Genomic DNA, 24,483 nt, shown 5'->3' with positions numbered 1-24,483 from the left:
AGAAGCTTTTTGGTTACAGTGGAAGGGATAACATGATCTGGTCAATCTGGCCAATGCAGAAGATAGTAGAATAAGCAGTACATACAACCAGCATTAAAGAAAAATCAAAATTATGCATCAAGAAAAGGCAGATTCAAGAGCCAGTTTGGTGTAGTGGTTAAGTGCGCGGACTCTGTAGTTCTGATAAGAGCTGTTCTTGAAAAAGAGCCGTTTCTGTCAGAGCTCTCTCAGCCCCACCTACCTCCCAGGGTGTCTGTTGTGGGGAGGGGAAGGGAAAGGAGTTTATAAGCCGCTCTGAGACACCTCTGGGTAGTGAAGGGCCGGAGGGTATAAGTCCAATCTCTTCTTCTTCTTCATAAATTAAATAGTTTGTATTATTTTACATGATGTGCTGCTTTTCCTAGCCAAGAAGGGCAAAGAGCCCATGGCATTGAAGCCTCTTAGCTGAATAAAGCTTCCATCAATTAGACATCTTTTAGATATTTAATCAGGCACGGCCCACGCATTTTAAATCCCACAATGGAAATGAAAGAGCTGGAAACATGCTTTTCCTTTATTTTAAAGCGAAGTCACTAAGCCATCCACTTAATTACAGTACACAGCCATAGCCATTTAGGTTACAAGATTAAAGTAAAATAGATGATACTGGATTAAGTACTACTGGACACATACAATAACAATACAAAATGTTAATAATTGAGCAATATCTCTAATTTCTGTTTCTCACCCAGATATTATGAAATGGATCGGTCTCATTGCCTGGGTCATACATAAGGCAATTCCCACCATAGTCTCTTTCTGGCAAGGGGACTCCTAAATTTGGATCGATGAATTTCATGAACAGTCTTCCATCTTGTACTGTCTGCAGAAATAGATGCATTAGGGGGGGAAAAAACTCTGAGAAGATTCTGAAACTTGACAGGATCAGAATACTCATAGTACACAATGATTTTTACATGTGTTAAACTGTCAATGCAGATGGACAGCTGTGCTCTCGTAAACAGAGATGACACAATCAGACTGTTGACTCAAAGACTGAGTGAGATCAGGTGTTGATACAGTGTTCTGAAAGACTAATTATTTTATCCGACTGTGTATACATTCGATCATGCCCCAATCCGAAGAGTAGGAGCACCCCACCCCTAACTGATTTCTTTTCACCACTATCCTGCCTCAGAGGACATGGATGCACTACTCAAACCACATGCTGGTTCTGCTCAAAGACAAGAGGCCTGCTGAGTCGACACCTGGCCATGAGGGTCTAGTAAAGTGTAGTGTAAAAGCAAACATTTCTCTGTCCAGCCGTCCCCCAGCATGAACAAAGAGTGGCAATATAGAATCTGAGCTAAAGACACTTCTGGATACTTAGAGGCTCCAAGCTGGGAAAGAAGAAAGCTTTGTCTTATAAGTAATCAAATTGTAGCATAGCTCGGTTCAATAAGGTGTGAAGGAAGGCTTTGCCGGAGATAGACGGCTATATTACAAGGTTGCTGGTAGCAAGCCACTTTTGTCTGGTGCTGTCAGTATCTTATACCACAACAGCACATTTCTTCCAGGCCTGCAGGATCTCTGGAGCTCTCCTTGTGGTCCATTATCATAAAAGTGATATTAGAAGTTGACAAGAAGCGGCGACCCGTGATACTCACCGGGGGGGGGGGAGCCCCACCCAAAGGGGGAGGCCCCCACAGGTAATTTTCCAGTGGCGGCGGCAGCAAGGCAGTTCTCAGAGTGTTCCGTACACCTTGGATACAGCGTACAGATACATTTAATTCTCTTTTACTTTTGGGGGGATTTAAGTATTCCCCCCTATAATTTTTTTTATAGATTTCAGATTTTTCTGCACATCTGGGAATCGCCCCAAATGTGCAGGAAAATCTCTTTTCCCCCTAGGTGCCCCCGATGTGCAGATTTAGATATCCGCATGCAGGGGGTGCCTTGGCTATTAGATATATAGATGGTATTTCAACAGGGAATAAAATCTGGCTGGCCAAGGCTCAGTTACACACTGGTAAAGAACATGGTTTGTACAACCTAGGAGCTGCCAAGAAGAGCTTGCATGGCTAAGAGACACAAATGATGGCTCCAGTGCCCTCCCAGTAGTCTAAGAAGATTTCTCTCCCAGCCATAATGCACCAACACAAATCTGACATGTCACAGGACCAATTATGGGACTCCCAATCAGTGTTCCCTCTAAGCTGAGTTAGTGTGAGTTAGCTCACAGTTTTTTAGCCTCTGGCTCATATATTTTTGTCTTGGCTCAGGAAGGAGGGCTCCGGAGCAAACTAATTTATGCAGGAGCCAAATCACTCGCTCACAACTTTAATGCCAGGGGCTCACAAAGTAGAATTTTTGCTCACAAGACTCCACAGCTTAGAGGGAGCATTGCTCCCAATACAAGAATACCACATAAACATTTGGTCAACTGTGAAGGGAGAACCATTCTAACTTGCAAGAAAATAAAAAGGTCCTGTCAGCTTCCCAATGCTGCTGTTTACATAAATTCAAGGAGGAACAGAGTGGGAGGGCAACAGTCCTGCTCCTCGCCTTGTGAATTAGAGTCCACATACGGCTGGAAGGAGCATGACAATCTCCTCCTCCTCCTCCTCCTCCAACAGGATAACGTAGAGGCCAAAAAGAAGGAAATCATATAAAGTCCATTAATCTCTTGCTCAGTCTCTGGATCATAAATAAAGAATGTACGTATGTATTAATCTGAGAGCAATGTGGTCACAGCACTAACCAACAAGGGAAGTACAGACAGATTTGATCTCTATATTTTACATCTAAGAAAGCTGTGTCAAAAGACAACGTTTAATTCCTTACCTGAAAGAGTATGAAGATGAGGAAAAGCTCATATACAACACTGACACACAGCCAGAACCTCCAGTAAGCTAGAGGAACAAACAAGAAAATCAGAACATGCATGTATACACAAACTGGTTTAATTGAATTTTTTAAAACAGAAACCAATTCCTGCAAATTATGGAATGATCATAGCTTCAAGAGGAAAGAGTAAACAATATGTTTCTGGGAGTCCTTACAGTTCCAGTGAAGCGAACTCTTTGCCCAAGACTATTTGGTCAATCAGTACTGCTCACCAAGAATTGTGCTTGCAAAATAGTACACACCTTGGATACAGCGTACAGATACATTTAATTCTCGAAAACCAAATTAGTCCCAGGCAAGTGCCTCCCTGCAAGCCTGGGATAAAAATACACAAGAGAGCCAGTTTGGTGTAGTGGTTAAGTGCGTGGACTCTAATCTGGGAGAACCGGGTTTGATTCCCCACTCCTCCACTTGCACCTGGCTGGATGACCTCTCTCAGCCCCACCTACCTCACAGGGTGTCTGTTGTGGGGAGGGGAAGGGAAATGAGTTTGTAACCTGCTCTGAGACTCCTCTGGGTAGTGAAGGGCGGGGTATCTGGGAGAACCGGGTTTGATTCCCCACTCCTCCTCCACTTGCACCTGGCTGGGTGACCTTGGGCAAGCCCTAGTTCTGACAAGAGCTGTTCTTGAAAAAGAGCAGTTTCTGTCAAGAGCTCTCTCAGCCCCACCTACCTCACAGGTTGTCTGCTGTGGGGAGGGGAAGGGAGAGGAGTTTGTAAGCCACTCTGAGACTCCCTTGGGGAGCGAAGGGCGGGGTATGACTCCAATCTCCTCCTCTTCTCTATATGGAATTTAAGCACTTTTTCAATTATTTGTTTAGGTTCAGGATCATAGCTCTTATACAGAAAGCAAGAACAAAACTCGTAAGTTCTACACGCGGTCTGCACAGTTGAACAACTGCTATTTCTCTCCTTCTCTCCCCAGCACTTTCCAGGCCACACAGAACAGCTTGCTAGTCTTTTCTCCAGGTTCCTTAACTTCAGACCCTAAAACAATTTTCAAAACCCCAAGTTGTATGAAGGGGGCAGCTTTCTTTCTTTCTTTTTAATTAAATAATTATCTAACAAGCTATAACTTAAAAAAAACACAAAATCTAAGTATTTCTTAGGTATTGAGGAGTTCTGGCAGGTGGTTTGATTCACATACTCAAAAAAAGTATACCAGGTCTCTATAAACATATTTTTCCTATTAGGATTCTCAACTTGTATTAATTGTGAGACTATCTTATTCTGGACCATCAAGTCCCCTATTTTATCATACCCCTGTGCAAGGATCCCTCTAATCTGTGGGGTCTTGTGAGCAAAACTTCTACTTTGTGAGCTACTGGCATTAAAGTTGTGAGCAAGCGATGTGGCTACTGGATAAATCAGTTTGCTCTGGAGCCGTCCTTCCTGAGCGAAGACAAAAATGTGTGAGCCGGAGGCTAAAAAGCGGTGAGCTAGCTCACACTAACTCAGCTTAGAGGGAACACTGCGGCCCCGTGCCAAAGTCGGTATATTCTTAGTATCCCATTGCTGTGCCAATATTATTTTACCAGCTAACAGGAGATGGGTTAATAGATCCTTCCTCGACTCTATGATATTTAACTCTGGCGGCCACAGATTTAGTAAAATAGACTCGGGCGTATTTGGAATTAAAATTCCTGTTATGTCTTTAATTTTTTTGATAATATTTTCCCAATATGCATATACTACTTTGCAACCCCACCAACAGTGGAGAAACATTCCAATTTCATCACATTTCTTCCAGCATTCCGAATTAGTTCTTAGTTTGCTTTTATACAGCTTATATGGTGTTAAATAACACCCGGTAATTAGTTTATATTGTTGCCAACAGATAGGTGTAGATCTAGATTTAAGCAAGGGAGTGTTCCAGATTGAATAGGGGGCAGCTTTCTCATACAGCTGGTTCATGATACAAACCCTCAGAACTTAATTTTGTCTAACAGGCACATGTGCCATAAATAAGTACTCCACAAAGCCTGGTTTGTGAGTTCAGGAACTAAACACTTCAAGTTTCAAGATCAAATAACTTCAAATACCTCAGGAAAGGGAATGTTTTACAACATTAGCAAATAGTAAAAAAAGAACAAAAAGAGAGGATTAAAAGAGAAGTAACCCACTGCAACTGGACTAATACATCTGGAAGACTCCATACTGTAGTCTGCTGTAAACATTCAACGAAACTTAAAAGCAATATTTAGTCACTGATTCCAGGACAACCACAAGAACTACCCTGTAAAGGCAGGATAGTTAACAATATGATAAACACTTAAGAGATCCATCAGGAACAATGAGCCACTGCACACATGCATGATAAAAACTCCCCCCTCTCAGGAAGTCTCATTGCTGGTAGTGCAGAAAATTTGGCACAAAGGCACTCTGAGCCAAGAGGAAAGGTGGGGTAGACATATTTTAATTAAAAAAAAATAAACTGTGCATTTTACAGACTAAATAGTCAGGCTACTCATTGTTACTTAATTTACTGCATACCTCTTCCCATGCTGCATGAAGCCATGGCATAACTACAAGTTCAATATCAACAGAGTTATAATCAACAAATGGCCAGGTGAGGGACGCAGTAGTAAATATATTTGTAAAAGGGAATTCAGAGAACACTGATAAGTTTACGGCAAATTAACTGATCAGTGTCTTTTGATATGGTCAGCATTTTGGTGAATGCTACATTTTCATAGAGAAAACCCAATGTCTAAGGATCTCAGTACTGCCTGTTTTGCCAGTATTTTCTTTAGACAAACACCTGCTTTTTTAATTAAAAGGTTTTTAGACAAGAACAAGATTCAATAAATCTAACAGAGGTTGTCGTTATCACTTCTTTGCAATGCTTTTTTTAAAAAATCAACTTGAGTAAGGCTGCTAAATCAGTCGTTTCAGGCTGATCTGGTTTCCACTAAGGAATAGGTGCTAGCTTGGATAAGAGTCAGGTGGTTCACTTTAAGTGACAAAGAAAAAAGAGAGAGAATCACGGAAACAACTATAACAGATAGGAACAAACCGTGACAGACTAACTAATAATAATTACTTCCAAGTGCATTTTGGTAATTTTATGTAATTTCTACATAAATAGTGCAAAACATATCAAGTTATTCAGTGTGTAGCATAGAAAAATACAAAAATACCAAATGCATCGATCCCCCATGCCTTAGAGTCTTGCCTTCTTCAGAAATTTTTTTGTAATAAGGCCTTAACACTACTGCGTAAATCTTTTTGAATTAATAACAGATTGAGATTGTATTTTTCTATGCTACACACTGAATAACTTGATATGTTTTGCACTATTTATGTGGAAATTATATACAATTACCAAAATGCATTTGGAAGTCATTACTATTACTTAGTCTGTCATGGTTTGTTCCTATCGGTTCACTTTAAGCTGACAAGGTATTACTTCTGATGGTAGGATTACAGAGTTTCACTAGTTTCTCATAAAAGAAAACAGATGGCAGTACGGACTGCTGTACCGCAGATGTATCTAGATGTTCTTGAACTAGAATATTATCTTAATTAAGATAACACCTAATTATGTACGCTACACATTTCCAAACCCGTCATTTTATGATGATCTCATAAAGAGATCTTCCATGATAAATATGCACTAGTTACTTGCTAAGAATTTACTTCTCCACAATGACAATTGGCTCCCTTATTCTACTCTCATGATGGAAATTTCTTTACTACTTTAACAGTGCAATCCTAAAAAAAGTTACAGCATCGTTAGCCCACTAACTTCATCTGACTTGATGTAACTCTGTTTAGGATTGCACTGGAAATTCCCTAGAATCATGGCATTACTAAAACATTCCTTTTGCAATCACTTTGAACTGTGAAAAGCAGTTTATTTTGTGCTTTTCAAGTAGTTTTGGAAATCATGTTTATGCAATTGTCAAGATGTTTGCATTTATAGAAACTCATGTATTTCAGGCTAAGTAAAAATGGACTACTTGTTCCTTTCAACATATTCTGATAGCTTAGTTGTTCAGAATTACAAAAGCGTCTTCATTCTACCCAGTCAGTTTCTTTTGTTCTCTTGCCCAGAAGTCATGTACACAAAAGGGCAAATTCCTGAAGTAAAGGTCAGAACAAACTTGCATTTTCTGAACTGTTGTCCACTGCTTTTGTCTTCAAAACCTATGCAGGGTTCTAAGTACTCCATATATCATTGCCAAATGGTATACATGATCAAGTTTGTGCTTGGTGACTAAGGCTAGGATAGTACCTAAATGTACAATAGCAAAATTAATTTAAAGCCACAAAAGGGAGTAGGCTGAATTTTGTGAATAGCTCCATATTCTCAGCTTCTTACAGGGATTATTATTTTGTGAACTCTGCTGCAGAGATCTAAAGAGAAGAATAGTAAATACAAGCATTGGTAGCATGGCACTTTCACCCCGGACTAACAATTTGGGGGCAGAGAAGAGAGAGACCTTCTCAGGTGTATCTAGACCCAAGGCATATGATCAATATCCTGAGAACATGTTTCATTCACCTTAAGAGTGACAGGCCCATATCACGTAAGTCAGAGTTTGGCTAAACTGCCACTCAGCCTCATGTATAGAAAGATTTTGAACATGATGGTGTCAGCTAATACCCCCAAATTACCGTAGAGGACATAAATGGAAAACAGAAGGTTTACAGAGCCATCTTAAGCAGTGACACCTTTCTAAATCCACTGAAGTTCATGGCTCTGCTAGTCTGGAAAGTGAAATCTAAGGACTCATACAGGTGAGAGCTTTCCAAATTATGCCTGGTTAATAGTGTCAATTAATAAAAGGTCATATTAATAAATCAATTAATAAAATTAATTAATCAATTAATAAAAGGTACTTGAAGGCCCTGTGTTGTTAAACAGAATCTCCTAATAGTTACACAGATCTTAAGATTATGGTAGTAGAAATGTTTTGAATATAATTTATGTTAATAGCAGCTTGGATTACCTGGATGAGGTCTTGAAAATGGCCCATCTTTAGCCTGAGTGACTCCAAAACACAAAAAGACTAAAATGCTGGCAACAATACCTCTGAAAAAAATCAAGAACAAAACACTCTTCAGTGTACATCTGACCTCACAAGACTAAGTCACTTGGTATTTGTTAAGTACCTTCTGAATGTTCACCCAACATCTAAATTAAAAAGACTATAAGTTTCAAGGAGCTGTCTTAAGATCAAAGTATCATGAATAACTCTAGTTCATACTAATTAACAACCAGTCTCTTTGGTACGTTTCAGCAGACAAGAACATGCAGTAAGGAAGAAAACGATGCCTGTGTGTTCATTAAGAGCCATGGTCAAATCCTTCCAAAATGCAGGTACAGAATCTTTAAAAGGTTGGCAGGGGAAGGGAAAGGCTTATCAAAAGCTTATTCCTAGGCTGTGTTGAATAAAGTGCCTCAGGCCCACTGATCAGAGCTCACTTTCTTCACATTCACCATTAAATCCCTATATCCCCTACCTTGTGGCCTCATGGACGTGGGAGACCTTCTAAGTAAGATATGGCCAAAAGATGTTTCCGGAATGTCCAATGATTTGGCATTGGAATCCCTTTCCCACAGAATTCTGCTAGGCATCCTTGGCTTGTTACGCTGAAGAGTAGACATAGCAATTTGATACAGATCAAATTCCCTTTTGGCAGGCACATCTATTTATTTAATTATTTTTAAAGAAATTATGCAACCTTTCCACCCAATCAGGGTCGACAAGGCGGGAAGGAAGGAAACATGATCTCTACAGCCATAGCATTCATATGCTCCTGTAGCTCACTCAGCACAGGTAATACCAAGGGAATGTTCAAGGCTTCTCACAAACATTAAACATTTTGTAGCAGGAACTCCTTTGCATATTAGGCAACACACCCCTAATGCAGCCAGTCCTCCAAGAGCTTACAGTAGCCTCTGTAAGAAGAGCTCTGTCAGCTCTTGGAGGATTGGCTACATTAGGGGTGTATCGCCTAATATGCAAAGGAGTTCCTGCTAAAAAAAAGAGCTCTGACTCTAGGTATATATCTATATATAGGCCCAGCTTTGAGTTCAGAAGTTCAGAGGGTCCAATATAATCCTTGCAGTTAGTCTACCGTTGTCGCTGTTTACTACAAAGTTGTGAAGTTGTTTGTTACAAGTGCATCGCTAGTCTAATATAAGAGTTTCATGGAATATTTCATGAAGGTGCAATCTGTTCTTTAAATTTCCATAACTACATAGTTTTATAGAGCTGTGTTCATACTATATGTAATGTATAACATTCAAAATTAAAAATTGTTAATCAAGGAGTAACTAAATTCCGTATTGTGGAAAGCTGAGAACATTGGGAATTTGTGACAAGATTCTCCCAGTCATACAATTAATATAGTTATATTGTATGTTATATTTTTTATTCATTTACAGCCCACTATAGGGATGGGCCCGAACCTAAAAAGAGCAGCCAATGAATTAAACCAGAATCAAAAGGGCCCGAACCAAACTGGCCTGACCAGTTCCTCCTTTCTCCCGGCCGTGGCTTGCAGTTCCTGAGCTCCAACCTGACCCAAGTTCGTGGCGAATTTTGGCTCGTGAGCCAGTTTGTGCCCATCCCTAGTCCACAATTCTCACCAAGACTCAAGGCAGATGATAAAACACAGAAAAGAGCACAGGGCATCCAGAAATAAGAGGCTGTACTAGAGTCCACGGCTGACAACTGTGACACAGTCCCGCTATCCATAAACCCAAAATTGCTCAAGAGTACATAATCTGAAAAACAGAGAGTTATCTGAACTATTGTCCCAATAGATTCCATACAACTTGTTTTGAATATTCATATGAGAAGGGATTAAAATCTAGGAGGAAAATCAGATTGTTTACATTATTTACTATGCAATGAATAGAAGGGCAAAACTTCATACAGCTTTTATAAAACAGGACCATTTCTTTGTTTTTTGAATAAAGAAACAGCAGTTTTTTAATCATGACAAAGGGGCTATTCTATCAATAGTAGTAACAGTTTGTTGAAATAAATAAAATTTATACTTGTAGCCTTTAAAGAATTATCATTCTGTACTAACAACTCCTATTTGTAAGGCCCCATTCACTGTGCAAAGGATCTAGGAAAGGCTTGTATTCACACAAGGCAGTCTGCTCATAGTGAACAAAACAAGCCTCAAATCATTTCACCATGCATTTTGAAAGCTGAATTATAATATATTAATTGCTATGTATAGACAATAGCTTTTCAGAGAGTTCTGCTTGGCACATATGTTCATTTTTGTCAAACCAATTCTGCAGGCTTCTGCAACACTTCAAGCAGTAGCTAGAAAAAGTACAGGCAGCTAGGCCAGCAAGTAGGGCTACCAAGTAGGGCTTGTTAATGTTTTATTAAGTTTCAGTTTGTTGTTGTTCAGTCGCACAGTCAAGTCCGACTCTTCGCAACCTCATGGACCAGATCACGCCAGGCCTTCCGGTCTTCCGCCGTCCTCTCGGGGGGCAGGGATTCCCCCGCCGAAAGGTTCCCCAATCTGTCAGTCCAGATCTGGCTGGTGGGGGGAACCCCACCCCCGAAGTGGCCAGATCAGGCCAACATTCCCGGCACGATGATGTCACCCGGAAGTGACATCATCACGCTGGGCACATCGCCAGGCAACACTCTAGCAATCTCCCTGAAAACTCTATGGTACCATAGAGTTTTTAGAGCGATTGCTAGAGCATCGCCCGGCAACATGCCCAGCGTGATGACGTCACTTCCGGGTGAAATCATTGAGGCGTGCACGCACTTTGCGTGAAACTCCAGGACCAGAACCGGGTCCCCCCCCCCATACCAGGTAAGAGACTTGGCAACCCTACCAGCAAGAGACTTAAAAGAGAATTTTAATCACTGTCCACCCAAAAGTCTTTTTGCTTTCAGCAGCTAAAAGGATGAGATGTGGCAGTCAACAATTTGGTCTAGAAAAGCTCCCCTTCAAATATCAACACCTGGGGGGGGAGCAAAAAGAGCAGCCACATTACCTGCAGCAGCCAAACTAGCAGGAGGATTGGGAGAGGACTAGCTGAACATGCTTGGACTACGGATGAAGCCACAAGCCTGCACAGGCAAAACAAATCTCTTTAAATGCAAAACTCTGCTATTTCGCCAGTCAGGTAATTCTGCAAATTGATCTGAGGGCAACAATTGTTGCCAGTATTTGAATTTTAAGCCACTTGGGAGCCAACATGGCTGAAAAACAGGGTAGTAACATAAGAAATTAAAAGTTGAAATGTGCTGCCTTTGTGCCTTGACTGTTGCACATATAATAGGTAGTGCTTATAACAAATGTCACAGAGACACAAAATGCTCAGAATAGTGTGAGCTGGTTTGGAACTATAAAACATTTAAGTTGTACAAATACCACTAGGGCTGTCAGGTCCCCCTGGGGGGGGGGGGAACCCCCGCTCAAGAGGCCCATTCCCCGCCGGCCTGGATCAGGTCGCTGGGGGAAACCCCACCCCCAAAGTCTGCGACGTGTGCGGCATGAAGACGCCACCTGGAGGTGACATCATCACGTCAGGCACATTACTGGGGGACACTCTATCATTGAGGGAAAACTCTATGGTTTTCCCACAAATGATTGTGGCCCCGCCGCCAATGTGCCCGACGTGATGATGCAAGAAGACTCCTGGCCAGGGACAGGGCTCCCCCCGCTATTAGGTAAGTTTGACTTGGCAACCCTAAATACCACATATACAAACATGTAACTCTTTCAAAGGAGACATAACACTTCAAGCATACCCTTGCTTTTTTGTTGTTGTTGTTCAGTTGCACAGTCGAGTCCGACTCTTTGCGACCCCATGGACCAGATCACGCCAGGCCTTCCAGTTTTCCGCCGTCCTCTGAAGTTTGCTCAACTTCATGTTCGTTGCATCTATGACACTGTCTAACCATCTCATCCTTTGCCGTCCCCGTCTTCTTTGACCTTCAATCTTTCCCAGCATCAGGGTCTTCTCCAGTGAGTGCTCCCTTCTCATTTGGTGGCCAAAGTATTTGAGCTTCAGTTTCATTAGCTGGCCTTCCAGGGAACAGTCAGGGTTGATTTCTTTTAGGATTGACTGATTTGATCTTCTTTTAGGATTGCCTGATTTGATCTTCTTGCAGTCCAAGGGACTCTCAAGAGTCTTCTCCAGCACCATAGTTCAAAATAATCTATTTTTCGGCGCTCGGCCTTCCTTATAGTCCAACTCTCGCAGCCATGCATGACTACTGGGAATACCATTGCTTTGGCCATGCGGACTTTTGTTGGCAGGGGGATGTCTCTACTTTTTATCATGCTGTTTAGGTTCGCCATCGCTTCCCTCCCAAGGAGCAGGCGTCTTTTAATTTCATGGCTGCTGTCACAGTCTGCGGTGACCTGGGATCCAGGAACGTGAAGTCTGTCACTACTTCCACGACTTCCCCTTCTATTTGCCAGATTGCTTTAGCAATGCCCTAGTATTAACAGTTTCCCCTCATGGGGGTCTAAAAAAAATTGCATGTGTGTCAGTCTCACCATTTCACTGACTTATATAGGACTTGGAAGTGATGACCACTGGGGCGGTTATTAGTAGGCTCTCCTTCACCCCTCTTTACATCTGAACACTAATAAGTCTTCTGATGATGAGTTTGAGGCTCTTGCCTCTAATCTTAAGAGTGATGTTGAACTTCAGAAACTTAATACTCAACCATTCCCTGCCCCCAAATAGGTACAGCTGGCGAGGCTCACTAAATATTTCAAGATGCCATCTCGGTGGCAGTTTTATTTAGGTCACAGTTTGACGTTTGTCTCTTCACGCTCTTTCATTAATAAGAAAACAGAGGTTTTCCAACATGAAATTTGAAGACTGAGTAAGCTGCTATTTTCTGCTCTTCAGCATCAACAATACTAAATGATCACAGGAAGGAATGAAACATGTTAATGTGATAAGTTTAAATCTGACCTCAGACTAATTATGAATTCAGGTTGATGCAATTATTTTTACTTTCTATTTTAGGAATAAAAGTAGTTAATGCATGCACGACAAGTGAGATAAGCAAAATGAGACCCAGTGGTAAACTAGCAGAAAGTGCTTTGAATCAATGGCACATGGAGCCCATAATTTAACTGGAAACAGTGCTTAGGATCCTGATAGCCAAACAGTGCAAATCCGAAGCAAAGTTATACCCTTCTGCACCCACTGACTTCATTGAACCTAGAAGTGTTCAAACTCTGCTTAGTGCTCAGCTGAAAATCTTTTTAAATGCCCAGGAAGGAATATATGCAATCCTCTCTTTTTTTGCAACTGAGTTTTAGTGTAACTTAGGCTGCGGTCACACGGAACATTAGCCACCCTAGTCAGACGGAAGACATGCGGAGTTACCGGACGCGATCTCACCAGCACGTCTGGGAAGCGTAGCACTCCCGTGGCTCAAACGAGGCTTCCCGCTGAAACCACGCAGCAAAAAACTAGTACATCGGAGGTACTAGTATCCGGAAACCGCGGGGCAAGGGCGAGCGTCTGATCGCGTTTCCGGTGGCATCCGGCGCCCGCCCATGTTCCCGTCCTTGCGAAAACGTTTTTCCCCCCAGGTCTTTGTGGATGCGCAAAAGCACCCTACGGAGCATGCGCAGTCGTGCTGTACAGAAAAAAAAAACTATCCAGTTTGCCGAACCGCGCGCTTCGTTTTTGCGCGCGGGATTGTGCTGCGATCGGCACCTCTCCCTTCCCACGGTACCTCCACGGTACCTCCACGGTAGGTCTGGTCAGGTAATGGCGCCTTAGTTTGCCCCGGGGCACACTGCCACGCTTCCCCCCCGCGGTTTCCTGCTCGTGTGACCGGGGCCATACTTAGGTTAGGCCTAATACAGACATTCAGTAAAATACAATAATTAGATGCACACATGTCAAAATCCAGAAGTTTACATCATAAAAAGATGCAACTAAAACATGTTGAAAGTTAAATAAAACATCCTATAGCTAGTTCACAATTTGTGTTTTGTAATTTTGTAACGGACAATAGCTAATTACAATAAACTAAACTGAAACTTAATAAAACATTAACAAGCCCACTAGCAAAATTAGATCAGTCCTCTGAACACACTCAGTAAGGATAGTTTCAAGACTTGGTTAAGGACCCAGAGAACTTGTAAATTTAACTGGAGAAACAGTGACAATTCTGTTTATTCAAGAGATTCTGGAGTGGTAACCTTAAATCCTATTAATCCTAACATGAAGGAATGAAAGGACACATTGCAATCAAAGTAATATTTATAGTCTGTCCGGCAAATAAAACCAATCCTTGCTTCGGGCAGTTAAACGCCAAAGGTGAAGAGACAGATCAGAAAAGAAGCACTTTTTAGTGCTGATTCCAACTGACGTCTTTAAGAACGTGTGGTGGCTGTTGCAGGTCATTAGAGATACTCTATTTGCAATGCCAGAAAGGCCTTCTGCTGCCTCGCCCACAGCAACTGGCATTTAAATGCATACTGCCTTCAATTATAGAGGTTGGCCACCATGACTAATACCCAATGATGGCCCTATGCCCCATGAATTTGTCTAAATACCCTTTTTATAGCCAATTAAGCTGCATCTCCACAACCTGTGGCAGCAAGTCCCACACATGAATTGTGCACTACTGCATGAAGTACTTTCTTTTATCTGTCTTGAACGTCTTAAATCTATCACTCATAATTATCAGTGAGTGGTTCCAAAGTTCTAGTATTTTAGGAGATGAAAAACAAGTTCTCTGCTTTCTCCACCCGATGCATAAATTTATACATCTCTATCACTTTACCCAATTATTATTTTTCCCTAAACTGAAAGGCTCCAAATGATTTAGACATTCCCTGTAGAGGAAGTGCAAAAAACCTCAGTTCACTTGCCCTTTTCTTCACCTTTTGAAGCTCTATAACATCCTTTTTGAGATTGGGTGATCAGAACTATACAAAGTATCCCAAATGCAGTAGCACCACAGATATTTACACGGGGATTACAATATCAAAACAAAAGTCCAGTGGCACCTTCAAAACTAACAACAGGAAATTGGTGACATATGGATTTTTGTATGAACTTAGTAGTTAAATTTTGGGTATGAAATATTGTACTATTGTTCTATAGTGTAAAAATGTAATTTTTTGTCTTTTGTATTTATGTTCTCATTGGTATTTAAAGCCTGATCAAAGTGTATTAAAAAACAGCCGGAAATGGAAAATATCCAAGCATTATATATAATATAATGAAGTAATTATATTGTTGGAAATGCTAAGAATACACTAGTTAAGGAAGAAATATGTTGTACATGGGTTTATACGAGAAAATAAATCCTTTGTGTTGTATATTGTAACAAGGTGATCCAAATAACAAAATAAGGGAACATTGAAATTATGGAAAAATGAAATTTATTATTAGCTGTTTTTTGCAATAGGAGGATTAAATTGTTATGGATTGTTAAAGTTTTTTTATGTTTTGTTTTTATTTTATTTATTACTCATAAACCTTCAAAGTAGTGAGAGAGTGCGAGATAGAAATTAAGATGTGGCAAATGATGTGAATATTCCAGTTGAGTGTAGGTGCTAAAAGTGGAAGAAATTTACTAAAGGTGATAGAGATGTATGGATAAGAAAATTAATGGTTATGGAAATATGGTTAGATTTATTGGCTAAAATAAATACGGAGGAGTGTGAGTGATGCAATAAGAAATGTTAGTTGGTTAAATATTAGGAAGAATTTAAAATAAGAATATGTTTAACGAAATTGTCAATGTGGTGTATTGTGAAACATTATTGTGAAGAATTTTTGTGGTGATTTATGTATGTGTGTCTATTAAGCATAAAACCCAATAAAAATAATTTACAAAATCCTTTTTGAGATTGGGTGATAAGAACTATACAAAGTATCCCAAATGCAGTAGCACCACAGATATTTACACGGGGATTACAATATCAAAACAAAAGTCCAGTGGCACCTTCAAAACTAACAACATTTATTCCAGAATAAGCTATTGTGAGACACAGCTCACTCCTGTATTTTACAGAAAATGACAGAAAGGGAGGAGCTGAGAGGCCCAATATAATAAATCAGGTGAGATTCTCTATGTGGCCTTTGACCTCTCCCATGCTGTGCTAAACTACGCAAGTGGTCCTCCCTTTCTGTAAAACTGAAACTATGGGGCTCATTTCTTTCACGGTATTGGAAGATGTGAGCTCTGTCTCATGGAAGCTCATAGTGGACTAGACGTTTGTTAGTCTTCTGTTTTCTTTTACTACAGTAGGCTAAAATGGCTACTCCCCCCCGGAATCAGAATATCAGTTGCTTTATTTCCAGCCGTTTCCCCAATAATCACTCTAACATCCATTTTGGCTTTTTATCATTGCTGTCCATCGAACAGATATTTTTGATGAACTATCCCTGACTCAGGAGCTGCGGTGGCTCAAGTGGCTAAGACGCTGAACTGCAGGCTCTGGAAGGTCGGTAGTTCAGCAGTTCGAGACCCAAGTTGCCGCATGACGGAGTGAGCTCCCGTCTCTAGTTCCAGCTCCTGCCAGCCTAGCAGTTCGAAAGCAAGAAATTGCAAGTAGATAAATAGGTACCGCTTCGGTGGGAAGGTGACAGCGTTCCGTGCGCCTTGGTGTTTAGTCATGCCGGCCACATGACCACGGAAACGTCTTCGGACAGCGCTGGCTCTTCGGCTTTGAAACGGAGATGAGCACCGCAACCCTAGAGTCGGATTCGACTGGCTTTCAAGCAAGGGAACCTTTACCTTTACCTATCCCTGACTCAGAGGTCTCCTTCTTGGTTATTTATTGCCAGTTTATTTTATTTATTTGTTATTATATTTCTACCCCGCCCTCCCCGTAACTGGGCTCAGAGCGGCTCACAAAAAGGACAGCACGTCCCAATATAAAACAGTAAAACACCTAAAACATATTTAGGCCCTACCGGTGTTTGTACATCACTTTACATGACTTATATTGATTTGCCATATTGTTTCCTACTCACCCGGTTTGGAGAAATCCTTTGGAACTTTTCCACAATCAGCTTCAGCTTTTACTGTCACGAACAATTTGATATCATCCAGAAATGTGACCCCACTTTACTACTCATCCCCTTACGACCCCACTGCTGACTTCCCTCCACTGCAAAAACTGTTCATATACTTTACCCTTCTGCATCCTGTTTAACCAATCATTAATACATAAAACACATACTATTCCGGAACATTTATTGAAAAATTTCCAAAAGCTTTCTGGAAATACATAACATCTGAAATCACCCTTATTCATGTGCTTGTTAATGTACTACAAATAAAGTAACTAACTACTCCTGGACTCCACAATGTTAGGTGAGACAAGACCTCCTTTTGCAACTAATGTGCTGATTCTTCTTCAGGAGACCCTGTTTTTCTATTTACTTAGCACTGTGTAACCCACATACCAGGAGCCCACCCCACCACCCACTCAGCAATAGTGTTTTCTTGCTGCTGCCAGGGTGGGGCTCCTGGCACGCCTGTGAGATACTTGGATGGTGGGAGGTCATGAGAGGGTGACAGTACCAAGAAGGGGGCACTGGAGCAAGCTGTGGGTGCTCGTCAGGTTGAGGCTTCTTTCCTCTTGGTGCTGGGTAAAAGCTTTGTTAATCAGCATATTTGGTTAACCAGCAACTACTGTCCCCTATGGATGCCAGTTAACAAAGCTTTTGCTGTAATTCTACATTTAAATAACAATTTCCACCAATGCTCCCTCTAAGCTGTGGAGTGAGCAAAAATTCTACTTGGTGAGCTACTGGCATTAAAGTTGTGAGCGAGCGATCTGGCTACGGCAGAAATCAGTTTGCTCTGGAGCCCTCCTTCCTGAGCTAAGACAAAAATGTGTAAGCCGGAGGCTAAAAAACTGTGAACTAGCCCACAATAACTCAGCTTAGAAGAAACACTGATTTCCACCTATTTGCCTATAATAAATTTTATGGTAACTGGCATGCAATTTTCCAGTCCACCCAGATTGCTTTTTAAAAATAAACATTTATGTTTTTTACCCTCAAATACTTTGTTAGAGAGGCCAGTTTTACTAACAAGTAGTTTATTACTCTTAAGAGATCAGCACTTGAAAAAGTTAAGTTTATACCAGTTTTTAATTTTTTTATATTAACCACCAGCAATCTGGTTCCATTTTCGTTCAAGTGGAGCCCAACTCTTTTGCACAGATTTAGCCCCTCTCAGAGTATATAAGCAGGCCTCAATTTTAAATTGATTTTATGTTTGTAGCAAATTTCATATACCTTTTTAGTTAGGAAGTATCCACATATATGGAAAACCTTGATTTAAATTGGCCTTTCCCACCTGGTAATTAAAATTAACCCACCCATTTACGTGATTTGTAATATTTTTACAAATAAGACCAGGAAATTATTGCAAAAGAACAATAAAATGACAAGAGATGTTTACTAATATTAATAGCTAATTAAACAGTTTTTCCTGCACTGTGTTAAGAAATTTACCTTTTGGTGTTGTAGGCTGTATCCTGTGGGGTTTCTTCAAGTAAGGTCACATATCCCAGAGTACAGGTAAGGATGAACAGGACTGTTAAGGTGTGTGCTTGCCTGTTAGACAGAAAAACAGAAAGTCAACAAAATATTTTAGGTCTATTAACAGACAGCTCAATATTTTAACCAGGTTGAAAATAACTATTACATATTGTCCTTCCCAAGCTCAAGGTGGCTCACAGAAATGCAAACAAAAATCACCAGCTAAAATCTAACAATTCAGAGCAGACCTCTTTCCCATCGAGTCAGCCTTGAAAACCCACAGACTTTTTAATCATTATGGTTAGGGATGGTCATGAACTGGGAAAATGTAGCTTATGTCGGTTCACGTTTTGTGGCTGAACCCCAAACCGAACCTGGAGATTCGTTCACAAGCCCCATGAAAGGGACCGCAGTCCCTTTAAACGGAGTTTGCAGAAAGCTCAAAAAACAACTGAGCAGTGGGGAACACCTCCCTGCTGCTCAGCTGTTTCTTGGTCTGTCTTCTGCAGTCAGTATAAAGGGACTGTACAAGGCAGCCTGAAACAGCTGAGCAACAGCTGAGTCCCTTTAAACCTCTGCTTAAAGATGTAAAATTTCCAGAAATTTTGAAGCTCGGAAAAAAAACCTGGGTTTTTTCCGGGGGAAAACGGAAATTTTCAGAAAAATTGAAAAAATGCTACATTAGCATTTCTTTTGTCTTTTCTAGATTGAAAGTCATTCTGTTACTTTAGGAACATAAAATATGACTATGGACATTTTTACTTGGCATGAAATTATCACAACTAGCATATTAAAAATATAGTATATCCAAACAATTATTACAAACAGAATACCCACCCACATGCAAAAGCAAAACTGAAACTTTTTTATTTTCTTCTGACAATCGCACCTCCTAAAGGAAGACATTCATCTTGTTCTTGCATTGGAGAGTTCAGTTTGTAACCTAGGACTTGCTTGTCCACAGTGCACAGAAATTAGATCAATATGATACCCTATATATATATGAAATGATTTGGAAAATATTTGAACACCTTGTCTTAAAATATTTTATTCATCATGTTAAAATCAAACGTTCCATAATCAATTTTTTTTCTTTTCTTTTCTTTTTTCAATTTTTCCAATTTTTCGGAAAAAACAAAAAGGCTTCAGGAAAAAAACGGAAAAAACCTGGGTTTTTTTCCAAATTTTTCCGTTTTTTTTCTGGGCCTTCACATCTCTACCTCTGCTTTCTGCTCTACCCACAAACCACCACAAATGGCTTTAAAAGTTCCTGGAAATTTGTGACAATACACCCGTCATTAACTTTGGTTTGTGAACCACAAACAGGGAAAATTAGTATCGGTTCGTGGTTCAGTTAGTGCCTATCCCTAATTATGGTGACATTCTCTGGGAAGGGGAGCTGCTTGCCTGCTAGGCCTACAACAGATGGGATAAGCATAGCAGCACAGAAAAAAACCCTCTCCCATTGACGCCAGGATACGGGGACTTGCCTTGCAGTGGCTGACCTCCTTTCTCCAGGCTCAGGGCCAGATGGTGGCACTGGGGGGGGGGAGTTATCCCAACAGCACCCGCTAGAATGTGGTGTGCCACAGTGAGCAATTCCCCCCCCCATGCTGTTTAATATCTATATGCACCTCCTCACCCAGATTATCTGAAGGTATCGGCTGAGTTGTCACCAACATGCGGACAACACCCAGCTCTATCTACTGATAGACGGCCACCTAGATACGGCCCCAGGAGATCTGGACGAGGCATTACGAGCTGTGGCTGGATGGCTACGTCAGAGCTGACCTGCCTCACTCAGCTGAGCTCGCGCAAGAAGGAGCAGGCAACCTTTCGCACCCATAGAGATGAAGGAGGCAACTTGACCCCTCTCCTTACTTTGTCTTTGGCAACATGGTTGAGAGTAGGATGCCGGGGGGGGGGATGACAACCGAAATCAGAATTCTAGTGCTCAAGTCTAAATGTTTAATAAAAGAATCCTGCACACACTCCAGACTACTTAAAGGCAGCCGGGACTAAGCAAAAGAAAGAAAATAACATGAAAAACCATAATCCATGTCACTGACTAAATTGACCCCTCACATCCTACATACAGGAAGTGGTGGCAGCTACAAGCATGGACGGCTTCATAAGGGAATTAGATAAGCATATGGAGCAGAGGTCCATCAGTGGCTATTAGCCACAAGGTATAGATAGGGACTCTGGGGCAAGTGATGCTCTGTCTTCTTGGTGCTGGGGGGGGGGCAACAGGGGGAGGGCTTCTAGTGCCCTGGCCCCACGGGTGGACCTCCTGATGGCACCTGGTATTTTTGGCCACTGTATGACAGAGTGTTGAACTGGATGGGCCTTTGGCCTGATCCAACATTGGCGTCTCTTAAGTTCTTATGTAACCAATGTAATTAAAGGAACAGGCACTTAATTCTGAGACAAGCCCTCAGGAAAGTTCTATTGCCTTGAGGTTGTGGTTTTGCGGTCTTCTCATTGTGTAACAACATGTGCTCAAAACAGAGTCTCAGGGAGTCCATCGTGCAAACTGGCATGAGTCCAGAGATTAGAGCAAAGCAAGAGCCCAGGAAGAGAATGCTTCCCCTGTGTGTGTCCAGAGAATTTATCACCTGTGCCCCTCCCAGCTGGGATGGCCTTTTGTCTGTTCCTGTTTGACAGGAGAAGGTGACCAACCCAGCCCCGTAGCTAGGGAATTCTTTGGGAGGGGGCCTTGGGGGGGCCCGCCAGCTAATTAAATGGAAGTACAGTGCAGGTGGTAAGTTGGAGCACTTTGGGGGCAGCCCTGGAGGGAGGGGGCCCAGAAGAAACACAAGGGGGCCGGGCCCCGTGGGCCCCATGTTAGCTACGGGCCTGGACCAACCTGTCCTTCGGTTCCCCTGCCTCCTCTGGCAGAGATAGGATTTCTCCCTCTTTTGATCTACACTGGTAGAGTCCACGTGCATTCCCAGTGGATTGATCATCCTTAGCTGAGAGATGGACCTTGCTTTCTTATTAGAATCCTGCAAGGGAGGCCCAATACAGTGGATTTTAAAAGAAAATTGTGGGGTGAAGAGCAACGCTCCCTCTAAGCTGTGGAGTCTTGTGAGTAAAAATTCTACTTTATGAGCTGCTGGCATTAAAGTTGTGAGCGAGCGATTTGGCTACTGCATAAATTAGTTTGCTCTGGAGTCATCCTTCCTGAGCTAAGACAAAAATGTGTGAGCCAGAGGCTAAAAAACTGTGAGCTAGCTCACACTAACTCAGCTTAGAGGGAACACTGGTGAAGAACTATTCTCCAGAATTATCATTTTATTCTCTTTTCCAGGTTTGTATGAAGTTTCCCTCTCCCCTACTAAACTAAGGACACTGAGCTTATGCTTAAATTACCATGTTTATGATAAGAACACTGTTTACTAGATAATACAGCTGTGTTCTTAAACACAGTTTGCACACGGCAACCAATTTGCTGTTTCGCCACCTATGAAACTAACAGAATAAATACATTATATAAATACATATATAAATACATAAATACATTAAATAGTGATTCGGGTTTCCCAAGAAAATCTGAACTGGAAAAAATTCTGATTCAAAAGTAAATATTTACATAATGTTAGCAAAAGAAGGCAAATTCAAGCACTGGAGTATGTCTGTGCTTCACATCCTACATTTAGACCATCTAACATGACTGATTTATAATACAACAGCCCTGACGTCTAAACACAGAGATGGACTATATTTACATAATTTTCCCAAGAAAAAATATAACATCAGAGAATCTTTGTTTCGGAAAAATTTGCAGAAAACATTCTGCCCCACAGCACTGATGAGAATGAAATGAGCTATATATGTAATATGCCGTATTATATCTGTGTTTTCTTTACAACTTGTTCCGAACAGAAGGGCAATTTCAGTTGTGCAGTGCCACCTCTTAGGAACTGGAAATATTTCCCAACATGGCCAGTCACCAAGTTCAGAAAACAACAACAACAAAGTATTAAAATGTCTTAGATGTGACACTTTCAATGCCAAGTATACCAGACACTATGGTAGTAGAGAAGGGTGGCCTCTCACTTGAAGGAAACTATGAGTAAAGTATTATTGAGAGCTGTTGAAGCAGTTTTGCCCACATCACTTTTAAGTGCTGCAGGGATACATTTAACCAACACTTTCTTTGGGACTGATCTAAACTTGGTTAGTTAAACTGTACATTCCTTGCAGAGAGTTACAGTCCAAGAATCCAAAAGTAACACTTTCCATGCATTTTTATTCTGGGGCAAGCCATAGTTCTGATAAGAGCTGTTCTTGAAAAAGAGCCGTTTCTGTCAGAGCTCTCTCAGCCCCACCTACCTCGCAGGGTGTCTGTTGTGGGGAGGGGGAGGGAAAGGAGTTTGTCAGCCACTCTGAGACACCTTTGGGTAGTGAAGGGTGGATATCACCTATGCTGCCATGGGGGTTGGGATGTTCTTTCAGTGTCTGTGTAAATTGCATTCGCATTCCTTTCTCTCTCAATTAATCCTTTTTTTCCTGAAGATAACCACCTAGTAAATAGCCTACCACCATTTTTCCTGTGCATGATCAACTGCAAACAGGCTCCACCTATCTCCTACAATGATGCCAAGACACAAATAATTTATACAGACGATGGGCGCAAACTGAGTAACAGGCAGAGGAGTGTGGGGGGGGAACCCCTGAACATTAAGCACTTGGAGGAAAGCAAACCCTACCTCCAGAGTAGGACAGTATTCCTTCGGTGCTCTGACAAATGCCTTTCAATCTCCCTCTAAGCTGTAGTCTGGTGAACAAAAATTCTCCTTTGTGAGCGAGCGATTTGGCTGCTGCATAAATTAGTTTGCTCTGGAGCCCTCCCTCCTGAGCCAAGACAAAAATGGGTGAGCCGGAGGCTAAAAAAATGTGAACTAGCTCACACTCACTCAGTTTAGAGGGAACACTGCTCCTGACTGGGGGCTGCTGCGGGGCAAGGGAGGATTATTTTTAAACCTCTTCCCTTTTTTGATTCCTCCCCCCCACCTCCCGAAACAGAAATTCCTCTCCTGGAAAAGGGGGTTGGGGGTGGGAAGAGAGAAGCAAGTACAGTGCGGTACAGTACTGGCGCTTGTCTTTTCCCCACTCGGGTTTAAAGCAGCCAAAGGGGGAATGGCACGTGTCCGTCATGCCTCTCTTTACCAAGGCTGCGGCCCTAAACGTCTCCTGCTCCCACGCCACTCGAAATCCGTGTGAGGGAATGCGGGGTAACAGACCACTGCCCACAAAGGTAAAGGTCTCCCTTGCTCGAAAGCCAGTCGAGTCCGACTCTAGGGTTTCCAGGGGAGGATTATTTTTAAACCTCTTCCTTTTTTTATTCCCCCCCCCCGCCTCCCTAAACAGAAATTCCCCTCCAGCATCACATTTTAAACCTAGAAAAGGGGTGGGGGGTGGGGGGAGAGAAGCAAGTAGAGTGCAGTACAGTACAGCAGTGTTCCCTCTAAGCTGAGTTAGTGTGAGCTAACTCACAGTTTTTTAGCGTCTGGCTCACACATTTTTGTCTTTGCTCAGGAAGGATGGCCCCAGAGCAAACCAATTGATGCAGCAGCCAAATCGCTCGCTCACAACTTTAATGCCAGTAGCTCGCAAAATAGAATTTTTGCTCACAGGACCCCACAGCTTAGAGAGAACATTGCAGTACAGGCACCTGTCTTTTCCCCACTCGGGTTTAAAGCAGCCAAAGGGGGGATGGCACGTGTCCGTCATGCCTCTCTTTCCCAAGGCTGCAGCCCTAAATGTCTCCTGCTCCCACGCCACTCGTAATCCGTGTCAGGGAACGCGGGGTAACAGACACTGCCCACAAAGGTAAAGGTCTCCCTTGCTGGAAAGCCAGTCGAGTCCGACTCTAGGGTTGCGCACTCGGGTCTCGAACTGCTGAACTACCGACCTTCCAGAGCCTGCAGTTCAGCGTCTCAACCCCTTGAGCCACCTCCCCCCTCCCCCCCCGGGGGGTCGCTCACCAGAAGAAGGTGTTGGTCCCGTCGTCGTACACCTCCGACTCGGTGCTGCGCCGGGCCCCGTGGGCGGCCGCCGGGCAAGCGGCCAGCGCGTCTCCGCGGACCCCCGCCGCTGCCGCC

The 24,483-nt window shown here is 42.2% G+C and overlaps 1 protein-coding gene across 1 annotated transcript in view; it reads right to left on the bottom strand.

The window, feature by feature from the left end:
• The window catches only part of PTDSS2 (phosphatidylserine synthase 2), a 44,920-nt gene that overhangs the window by 20,035 nt on the left and 402 nt on the right, over nt 1-24,483 (bottom strand). The window contains exons 2-6 of the mRNA XM_015420702.1: nt 24,367-24,479; nt 18,347-18,448; nt 7,842-7,924; nt 2,824-2,891; nt 728-862 (exon numbers count right to left, since the gene is read on the bottom strand). Coding sequence (XP_015276188.1) covers nt 728-862; nt 2,824-2,891; nt 7,842-7,924; nt 18,347-18,448; nt 24,367-24,479 — 501 coding nt within the window. The remainder of the gene's footprint in view (nt 1-727; nt 863-2,823; nt 2,892-7,841; nt 7,925-18,346; nt 18,449-24,366; nt 24,480-24,483) is intronic.

This window comes from Gekko japonicus, unplaced genomic scaffold, assembly GCF_001447785.1.
Source record: "Gekko japonicus isolate JY-2015 unplaced genomic scaffold, Gekko_japonicus_V1.1 scaffold1322, whole genome shotgun sequence".
Classification (NCBI taxonomy): Eukaryota; Metazoa; Chordata; class Lepidosauria; order Squamata; family Gekkonidae; genus Gekko; species Gekko japonicus.
This window is presented reverse-complemented; position numbering and strand designations above follow the sequence as displayed.